The sequence below is a fragment of the Crocodylus porosus genome, unplaced genomic scaffold, assembly GCF_001723895.1.
Source record: "Crocodylus porosus isolate Cpor-Errol unplaced genomic scaffold, CroPor_comp1, whole genome shotgun sequence".
Taxonomy (NCBI): Eukaryota; Metazoa; Chordata; order Crocodylia; family Crocodylidae; genus Crocodylus; species Crocodylus porosus.
The window spans coordinates 209784135-209795142 of record NW_017728886.1 but is presented as its reverse complement, the minus strand read 5'-3'; the positions used below and the strand labels follow the sequence as shown (position 1 = coordinate 209795142).

Below are 11008 nucleotides of genomic sequence, written 5' to 3'. Positions count from 1 at the left end.
GGACTTGATTCAGTATGGTAATTTTTATATTCATAAGCAACTAGTTTTCAAACATTATAAACAGTTATAATTGAGAAGTAAAAGAAGGAAATAAATGCTGTTTTGTTTAGTGTTTTTGTTTGTGTCTTTATTTAAAAAGCAAGTATTACTTAAGATCTTCTTGTATTAAAAAAACGTAGTTCAGTTATTTTCTTTTGCAAGTTGTCTTTTAAACCTCTGTTCTAGAGTGAAGTGGAAAGAATGTTGGCTTCTGAATCAGTTGGTGTGGTCTTTTCCTTTTCAGCATTATGACTTCTTCAAGCCGAGGTGAAAAAAAGTTTTATACTTAGGAATATGTCTAAAGAGACGTATTACCCTCCCCCCCTCCCAGGGTGGCAAGGGATAGGGGCTGAAAGGCCTGATCTAGAAGGGAGAAGTTTCTACTCTAGAAAGCTGTGCGAAAGTTTCAGTATCGTTTTGATGTTTACAAAAAAAAAAAGCAAAAAAGCATTAGGCTCAAGTTTTCAGTTTCACTATGTCTGTAACTTATTTTAAAAAAACTTAATGGGAATGGTACATTGTGGTAATTCTTCGGGTTCAGTAGATTAATAAATTACTATGTTGGGCTAGCATCTCTTCAGTTACAAAATATGTTCTAGAATGCTTAATTTTAACAACAAATTACAGCTGTGTTATATCTGTTATCTCTCTGGAAAGGAAAGTAGTATAGATCATCAGGTATTACTTCTGAGGCTATGCATCTTGAGGAATATGCATCTGAATCCTGAGCTCCCCAAATGTGTGCTGATTTTATTAATTCTCTATAAGATCATTCATATAGACTAAGTACAGCTGCTTCTAGGAATAACATACAAGAAAAACTGAAGGCACAATTTGAAGGGTTTCATAAAGATAGAATAAGATGGATGAAATATTTTCGGTTGTTTAATAAAGACAGGCTAAGAATGATTTCTGTACAAGTTTTACTGTATTCAGGCAAGGTGGTATATTCATGTGTTCAGTATGAACCTCATGGGAATAAGTGGAACAGGAGTGGGTTGTTCAGAGATAGTTCTAAATAAAAAAATTTTGAAAAATGTTTCGCTTAAGTGCTTTTGAAAACCATCATATAATTAGCAATAGTGACAATTGTCAAAGTTCTAGTTTTTGCAGAAGTAATTTCTGGATGCTTAAGGTTTTCTTGTTGTATTTGTCATTTTTAAGTTGTATACCACAACTTACTTAATGACGCCTGTTGCTGCTGCTGCTAATGTTTTATGTATCATAAATTTGTAGAGGCAGTTATTTATATATTTGCACTTTTTTGAAAAAAAATATTCTCATGTACAATATGTTGTTTTTATTCCAGTGCTAACACAAAATGTAATTCTTATTCAGTGTCCCCAAGTATATAATGTATTTTTAGTTAAAACACATATGGCTAGTTTTCAATTTGCAGGTCTCTGTATCTGTTTTGAGTTGAGAAGAAGAAACAAATTGTTCTAAACCATAGTTCTGATTAACTGTTAGTGATAAGAATATAACTATTCTAAATACAACCATTTAATTTGTTTAAAGCACTGAACAGTGATGAAAGTGAAAAAAAATCTTTATTTTACCAATCTGTTTGGAAGGTTTTTTCCTTAATTATTTTTAGAAAGAATTTATGTTCTTTTTTTCTAGCAAATTCTGAAATTGAAGTCTCTGTGTCTGCAAGGAATATCAGAAGACTATTAAGTTTCCAGCGGTACCTGAGATCTTCTCGTTTCTTCCGTGGCATTACTGTTCCAAACTCCTCAAACATTTTAGATGATGATTATAATGGACAAGCAAAGGTTTGTGCTTTTTAGAAAATGTTTGATACTTTTTACCAAATGTCTAATTATTTATAATTCTACAGACTCCTGTTGCATGCAGCTTAAAAGCAGAAAATTTCCAGTAAATGTAAGCTTTTTACTGTGTTTGGACTCCATGCTTCAGAGTTACGTAATTTTTACCTGTAAAGGCAAATCCCAAAACAAAACAGCTGATGAAACCTAACAGTGAATAAATTCAGTTGGCTCTTCTGGGAGATGCTAGCTTGATTATTTACATCTTCTGAGATGGTTTTTGAGAGCAGTGGACTTATGCTCTTTCTGAAAGTAACAGATGGTACCATATGTGACTAAAATAATACTAAAGTTGGGTATAGTAAATAGCATCCTTTATGCAAGTCCTGTAGAAATTTTATAAAATCTTATTTTGATGCACTCTGGCTTCAGCATTCATTTCCATTCCATATATAGACTCTCAACTGTCTTTTGTAGGAAAGGACATTTTTTTATGCAGTATATTTCTATTGGCTTTTCTTCTAAATTTTAAGAAGAGAAAACACTACTGGCAGTGAAATAAGCAAACTCCAAAACTCAATGAAAATGACCAGCTGTTAACAAATATCAGATATTTCTCTGTTACTTGAATGTGATTTTTTTTTTTCTTTAGAGATTGCTTTATTTTGCAAGTTATGATGCTGACCTATATGTGACTAACGAAGTCTGATATGCAACTCTGGAATTTGCATTCCAGGAAAGAGGAAAAAATTGTAGGGAAGGTTTCTAGACATAACTAAATGATTAATCAGGATATTTAGCGTAACCACCTACAAAGAGATGGGAAAAGGATTAATTACAAATGAAAGGTCAGAAAACATATGGGTAAAGTGAGTGGCAAGAGGTCAAGCCAGACCTTGCAAAGGAAATTTAAAACAAATAATAATGGCTCTTTGGCTATATATAATAAGAGTGGAGAAGGAAGCCTGACTACTAAATAGTGAGGATGACGTTGAGATTAAAGAGAATTTGAATATAACTCCTAAACTAAATGACTGTTTAATGCTTCAGTTTTCAGTAAGAATGAGGCTGACCATGGGTGGAGAGGCAGCATTGCTAATGGCAATGAAAATTAAGAATATGAATATGAAAATTATTCTCGACTGAGGTAGAAGCAAAGCTGAATGTTTAAAACTCAAATTTGGGTATGTGCAAGAGTGAAGATCACATTCATTCTAAAATACTGGTAGAACTGGCATAGCACATCATAAGTTTGGCAGCAAGTGTTTTTATAACATCTGTTAGACTTGATTGGTGAATAGCAAATGTGTAGTACACATATTTAAGAAAGATGCAGGAACTCCGGGTATATTTGTCTAACCTAAAAAACATGCGGGAATTTGTAGGAAAGGTAAAATTAGAAATTAGAAAATAAGCGTGCATTTTTTTCACATGGCACTTTTTTCCCTGGGTAGATCATGCTAACCTAACTTGATTTATCATTCTTCGACAGGATATGGTTTTTTTTTGTTATACAAGGGAAATATGGTAGCTCTAATCTTTTTGGACTTAAGTAAAGTATTTGATAGTGTCACTTGAGAAATCAGCAGTTAACTGGAGAACATAGTCAGTAGTGAGATGGGAAAGGAACCAAAAGGAAGGTGACCGTAGATTTTGCTTGAAAGTAAAGTGTTAGAAAAGATGGAGGTTACTAGTTGAGTTCAAAGATTTGTTCTTGGGACGAAGTTCCTATAAAATATAGTCATTAATGATCTTGGGTGTAGGTACTCTTATTTTTACTGGGGGGCTAAGATGATGGACATGTGGGAAGTTTTATGCATTTCAGGTGACAGGCCTCTTCTGAAGGGGGTTCATGACCCTGGCCCTGATTTGTACTTGGCACCTGTGACCTTGAGGCATAAAGTAGGAGTTAGCTGATGACACAAGTTGGAAAGCATCGTCCGTGTGAAGGAGGATCAGGATTACTATACAGGAAGAATTGAATGGAATAATAGAATTGGTATCTGTTAGGGCTTCATATCACGAATTTCTGTTAAGACATGAGAACTCATCAGTTGAAAGAGATAGAAAAGGAAGACCTGGGATCACAGGTTGGCGGTCACCAATATGTAGTTGCTAAAGTCAGATACATTTGATACTAGGTAAGCATCAGTGTTGTTGTCAGTAGCTCTGGTGAGACCTCATCTGGAATGCTATCTACTGTTCTGGTCATCTATGTTCAAATTGCAGTGAAGGATGAGTAGGATGACTGGTAGAATAGAGAGCCATCTTATAGGAAGTAACTGAGAGTACAGCTGAAGTCTAACAAAACTGAGATGGGGCATGATTGTTTTCTGTAAACTAGCTGGAAGGAGAAGCAGCAAATCAGAGTGTTGTGAAAAGACAACTACATTCAGTATTTCAGAACACATGTACAGAATAGTTTGTAACAATATTAGCTCATACTTTTGGACAGAACTTGTTTTTAAAATTGTATTCCTTTTAATGCTTTTTTTTAGCTAGTTAAACTAAAATTTACAGCTGGCTCTGAAAGCTGAAATGGGCAGATGATGAATGAAGATGTTAAAATGGAAATATTTTTGTTTGCTTTCAGTGTATGCTGGAGAAAGTTGGAAACTGGAATTTTGATATCTTTCTTTTTGATAGGCTAACAAATGGTAAGCTTTTGGCTTTTACTGTTCATAAATATACTTTTAGCTCAACTTTAAACTGATGCTTCATTATTTGTGGGGTGGGATCTAACTGCTTGTTGAAGCTCTTTGGTTATAAATTTGTGGGTTTATTTTGGAAAAAAATTTGGTTTGAAAACCTAGACATTTAAATTCTAGATAGCTACTTACAGTCATTTCTTGAGTTTCTGTAATAGATTCTTCAAGTAGTTGCTTCAATAGCCTTGGTTATCTCTTCTTTATTACTATTGAAAAATATATTTTAAATTAAGGAATAATGTAACCAGTAAAACCTGTGCTGTTCTCTTTGCTCATTTACAGCCAGCTTTTAGTGCGCATAGCGTTCCTTCCCATAGATTCATTTATGCTTAACAGCACCCTTACCTCCAAAGGATTATTCTGTGTAAAGTCAGAATATTTAAAATGCAGTAGAATATAGTGGGGAAAAATGAAGAATTGTTACCAGTGTTTATAGCTGGGAAACTTTACAGAACAGGTGAGGCTGTAGAAATTAGGTATATGTAAAATGAAACTTCCAGTTATAGGAGTACCATAGAAGAAAAATTAAAGTGAGAGTGGGGAATGGAATGGAAAAAAATGACGTAGTGTGTGTATATATAGATTTCAGAAAGCAGCAAGGGCTATAGAAAGAGGTGATGGCAAAGAGATGAAGTATGAGGGAGTTGGAGATAATTTGGTAATTGAAGAATAGGCCTGGAACTGGAGTAAAGAGAAGGAAAGCTTATGTAGGAATCGGGTAAAAGCAGGACAGTGTGTTAAATTAGTGTATATGATGATACTGGCAGCCGCATGTTGAATATTATGGAGGAAGAAGAAATGGACATGTCAGAAACTGTTGCAGAAGTATTGTATTTTTCAGTATGGTAAACTACCAGATAATAGGCTAACATCTTGTTATGTAAATGAAGGAGAAAGGTTACTTGTTAAAATACTGGAAAGGAGTTGGCAAGAGGCAGAAATGCTTCTGAAGGGAAGAGCTGCTAAAACTGCAAGTGAGAGATGAAGTAGTGATAATAACTGATAGGCGAGGAGGTTTTAGGGGGAAAAAGAATAGCTCCTCTTGATGATTCTGCACTGGATGTGATAGAATACCTGAAACCACACAGATGTGGGACCTAGGTAGAGGAGGAGAAGCCAGTAGTTGAGAGGAGTTTTTGAGAGTAGTTAGTGTAAAGTTGATGTAGCTGAAGTCATGCAAGTCAGCATGTAGGGTCATGCAATGGAAACTGAAGAAGAAAAGTCCAGGGTAGTAGTCTCTTCATAGGGGATCTTGAGTAGAAACTGGGGAGCAACAGCTCAGAGAAGTAGGTGTAGCCTCACAAACTGATGTTCTGCCTTTGTTGAAGGAAAGCTTTGGGTATCATATGTTATATTGTTGTAAGTTAAAAGAAGCTTGCTTTTATGTTTTCATGTGTCTTAAATGAGTGGAGATTGAGCATGGGTATGTAAGTGTAACTTGATGAAACTAAACAACTGGTTCAAAAAGCTAGGTTGGTGCTCACTTTAAGTCAAAACAAAGATGTTCCATGTTAGTATCAAGTAGAAATTCTCTCCTCTCCTCTGAGGAAAGTGATACCAATGTGATATATATATTGAAGACTTGACAGTAAGTTTTATATCCTGGGGAATTTTGTGCTCCTCAAACATCTAATGGGGGGTTAAAGTAAATATGTTGCAAATTGAATTAATTGAAACTATGTAATGATTCAATATATTTAATTTGCAAGCCTTTCCTTACTGCCTCTGGGAACTTTCTGAAAGGTAAATTAAAAGTGTGATATTAAATATTGTAGTTTCTAGTAAACAAATTGTAGCGTAAGCTTGTAGTAATACTGCACAATGAACTATACACATTTATTTTCTTTCATTTCTGGTTGCAATAAGGAATGCTTAGTCAAAAACACGATGGCGGAGTTGTTAATAGAAGTTTCAGCTTGGAGCAGTCACCAGTGGTGCTCATCTTACTGATCTAATTAACTGTGCTCTTTTTCAGCAATAAATCTGTTCTTAAACTTGTTCTCCACCAAAAGGAAGGTGTCATCAAAACCTGATCTGTTAATTTTAATACTAGTGAGATTTCTCTCATTGCAGATTTCACTGTTGGCTGGAGGTGCATTGAGGATCATTGGTGTGGAGACTATTCATAAACTAAATCTCAATCTACACATGCTTCTTATTTCATAAGTTAGACAAAAATTAAGGAAAAATCAGTTTGCGTAACTTGTTCACCTATAATTTTAAATGTTTCTCTGTTGTGATAGGACTGATTTCATGTGTTTTTAATTACTACTTTATCTTATTTTTAGGAAATAGTCTAGTGAGCTTAACCTTCCACCTGTTTAATTTTCATGGACTAATTGAACACTTCCAGTTAGATACGATGAAACTTCGCAGATTTTTAGGTATGTATTCTAGCCTGTTACAGTGAGCATTATTACTCCTTGTTTGTAGAGTAAGATGTTAATTGAAGTATTGGCTACAGCTTAGCAAATTTGAACAGCTCAAATTTGAAGCTTCTGTGATTGTCAATATATTTTGCATACAAATTTAATTTGGATAGTATATTGGTTTTTCACAAGTCAGTGCACTTTAAGAAGCGTTTATAATTGAATCGAATGTGTTGATGGGGGTGGGGGCATTTCCACACTAACAAAATCACGTGAATTTCGGCAATTTTGGCAATATTTTTTGGAAAAACTTGATTTTTTTAACCAAGAATATTAGTTTGAAAGTTGCTATATATCATGTTTGCCTTTAGAAGATTTTAAGAGCTGATATCAGCTCACAAGTGAATGTGAAGTGGAGATAATGTTAATTGAGACAATATCAGATATAATTACTTTTCTTATTTTTTTTTTTTATTTCTACTGATGCTGACTAAGGTTAATTCTTAATCAGACCTAGAGAAATAAGACTCAAGCCCTCTTAGCCGGGTTTTTAGGAGGATCACTGTATAATCTACAGGACAGCTCAGTGACCAAGTCCCAATCCAAATTCTTTTCTGTTCCTTCCCAATCACCTATTTCTGTATTTTCTAAGGACTCCAGCTAGTCCAGTCAGGCAAGATGTATCAATTTTCTGTTGCCAGACCAGTTGAAAATTAGGGTTATTTGTTCCAGTTTTGTCGAGCTGTGTGTGTGTGTGTGTGTGTGTGTGTGTGTAGGGGGAGGGATGGCTAAACTTTTAAAATGAATTTGGTTTATTATATGCACAAAAAGTCAAATTTTAATATTTTAGTCTCTTCCTGTGTTTAACAAGGATGTGTAAAACAGTACATTTTTTTAAAGATACCATTTTATTTAAATTTGCATGCTTGTTTTATTTCCTGTAGTTATGGTCCAAGAAGATTATCATAGTCAAAACCCTTATCATAATGCAGTTCATGCTGCTGATGTGACTCAGGCCATGCACTGTTATTTAAAAGAACCCAAGGTAAGGGATGAAAGTCTGTTTTGCATAGAATGCAAAGGCACAAAGATAAAGGATTATACTTTAAAAAAAGAGAAAACAATGCACTTCAAGATTTTACAGGCTGTTAAGATGGGAAAAAACCTGCAGTCTAAGAAATGTGGATGTCACTGAGTAAGAAGCTGGTAGATGCGACCCAATTGACTCTGATTTTCAAAATCTCTTATTATTTTTGCTTGCTTATGTTGTTCTGAGGCGCATGGTGTTTTTTGCTGTTGCTTTCCATGTTTAGGTTGCTGGGATCTGGGTGCTGTGGAAGGCCAGTGTTGGAGGAATTGTGAGCATGCATGTGCCTGTTGTGGCGTCTCAAAGCAGGGTGCGTGGCTCTTGTGTGCAGTGCTGGGAGCCATGGGTGACAGCAAGAGCAGCCTGGTCCTGTGGGAGGGCGTGTGGCAGCAGCCAGGCCAGAGCCATGTGCAGCTGCTCTGTCTGAGGCGGTGCCATGGTGCCAGGGGTCTCTGCCAACAGTGGGCCACGAGTGCCCTGATGGTGGCTGCTGCTGCTTTGGCCAGGGGTGGGGAGCGGCAGTCTGTGCATCATGGGGGGTGGGCAGCAGACCCACCTCTCCCAAGCAGTTTCCCACACAGTCCCAAACACCCATGCAGTCCTTCCATACCCACAAACCTCTGCATAAGCCCCCCCCCACAGCTCCCCCATGTCCCCTGACAAATCTCACACCCTGCTTGCCCAGCCACCAGATGGGATGGAACCTGCTGGTGTGACCTATGGCTGCAGGGGCAACTGCCACACTGCAGCCCTGTCTTGTGCTCACGCTCGTGCTGGAGCATGCGTCTCTAGCCTGGGGGGTTCCTGGTCCCAGGAACTATTTGGGGGGTGTGATGGGCTGGGGAGAGTGGTGGAAGTTCTGGCAGGTGTGTGAGGGTTGGGGGTGGGGGAGCACTCTGGGTAGGAGAGGCTGCCAGAGCTGAGCTTAGAGCCCTTCTGCCCCCTAGAGCAGCCTGTGCAGGGGGAGGCTGCTCTAGAAGGGAAGGGACTTATCCAGCCCAGTCCCTGGGCCCCAGTCGAGGGCTTCCCAGGAATGGCATGGGGATTGCTGAGGCCTGGGCACAGGTGCAGGGAGCAGAACAACAAGGGCTGGCACTACTCAGCCACAAAGCGGTGGGTGGGACAGCTGCAGTTGGACTCATGTCCTGGTGCTGGGATGGAGCTGTGGCTGGGAGGGAGCTAGTGGGGGCACGCAGGGCTGTGGGTCAGGAGTGAGGGGCACTGATGGGGGGCTGTGGGTTGGGAGCGAGGGGCAACAGTAGGGGCAGGGCACTGGCATATCATTGCTGCTCAGTGCCGCACATCCCAGTGAGCGAAGGAGGCAGGGGCAGCTCTGATTTTTCTATGATAAAAAAAAACCAAAAGCAAATGCCAAAGTGTATAGATATTTAGAATTTGTTTTATTATGATGATAGTGGCACTGGTAGCTTCCAAATTGCTTTAAAATGGTAAATATATCAATAAAACATTGCCCCACTGATCTCTGTCTACGTATAGAGGCAGTTCATTTTAATTGTGGCAGAACATGGATTTTGGGTATTTTAGTGAGAGAATTTGGATTTTTTAATAAGAGTTTGCATTTTTTTTAAAATGGAACATCAGGATCTCTGCTCATGAGGCAAGTAGTGGGGCCCAGGCAGAGGAGTCTGCCCAGGGCCAGCACTGGGGACCCAGTTGCAGAGCAGACGAGGTGGCTGACACAGGTGCTGGCCCCAGCCTCTAGCTCCCCCTGGACTGCAGGTCAGGGAAGAGCTGGGCAAAGTCAGTTTGCCATAAGTGGCACAGCCTGTCCCACACCAAAGTGCATGTTCAGGCATAAGTGCTGAAGCACAAATCTCTGGCACAAATTTGTGCCACTGGTATTTGAGCTGCTGCAAGTGTACGTGGCCTACATGTGTGGATGCGTTCCTAGAGTCCAGGTGTGGTGCAGAAAAAATTACTCCAAATTTGTGTTCATTGGCAAAAGCTCAGACAGGTTTATTGTCACTCAGACAGTATGCTGGCTGGTGTGTTTAGCAATAACCCCAGTTCTGTAAGACCATGGGGACAAAGTAGGAACAGTGTGCTTCTTTTCCCTGTCCCTAGGTCGCTACAAAAAACAACTAATTCACCACTCCTATTTATACCCAAATACCCAGGTTTTCATGTTACTGTTTATGTTATTTTTGTGTATAAATATTCATTTGTATTTTTCTTTTTGCCAAGTTCGTACACCTGGCATCTTCAGTTCCTCTCTAGCTCAGCACCTGCCCCCATTTTTTATTTTACTTCTACCACCACTCCCTTCTTGTACCAGCTTTTCTGCTCATTAATAGATTTTTAAATTTTTTTTTTGGTGCTTTGGCTTAGCATAACTGGAACTCCTATAGCTTGCTTTGCCTTGGATATTACTGACCAACCCCCTCTGCCAGATGCATGTTGTAGCAAGGCACAGGTGTTGTCTGTCTTTATAAAATAGGCTGCATGAAAGGGAGAGATGTGGCTGAGACATTTAGGAGATGAGCAAAGATTACTCAGAATGGTAGCCCTTCAATTTAGACGTTTTCTATAGGATGTTGTAGAAAATTGAATCCTATTACTCAGGATTTTTATTAATCTGGTTCTGGTGGGAGGATTGAGACCCAAGCTGAATCCAGGCACAACAGTAGTATGACAGTGTAAAGGGGGAACAGGAAAAAGATGAGACTGATGGAAAATAACATAGTTATACCTTGAATTACTTCACACCAAGACGGTAATCTCATAATTTTGAGATTTGGAGTTGTCTTCTCTCCTTCTGTAAGCGATCACATGTTTAGAATTAGTGAAATCTCATTGTGAAATCTCTAAAATATCTTGCACTAAAATGCACTCTTGGCGTGGGCAAAATATGGCCTGCGGGCCAGTTGTAGCCCGCAAGGCCGTTCTATCCGGCCTACAGGGCTCCTAAAAAAACTGAGAAAATGTAAAATTTATCTGTCCTTGGTTCCTGTCAAAGATGACAGGAACCAAGGGCAGTAGGACCCAGGGGAAGGCCTGGAGAGCTCCCACCCCCCC

The 11008-nt window shown here is 38.6% G+C and overlaps 1 protein-coding gene across 8 annotated transcripts in view; it reads left to right on the top strand.

Annotated features, from left to right (window-relative positions):
• PDE7A (phosphodiesterase 7A) overlaps positions 1-11008 on the top strand; it is a 128889-nt gene that overhangs the window by 105082 nt on the left and 12799 nt on the right. For all 8 annotated transcript variants that reach the window (XM_019548703.1, XM_019548685.1, XM_019548677.1 and 5 more), the window contains 4 exons: positions 1663-1814; positions 4402-4465; positions 6805-6900; positions 7830-7930. In XM_019548703.1, coding sequence (XP_019404248.1) covers positions 1663-1814; positions 4402-4465; positions 6805-6900; positions 7830-7930 — 413 coding nt within the window. The remainder of the gene's footprint in view (positions 1-1662; positions 1815-4401; positions 4466-6804; positions 6901-7829; positions 7931-11008) is intronic.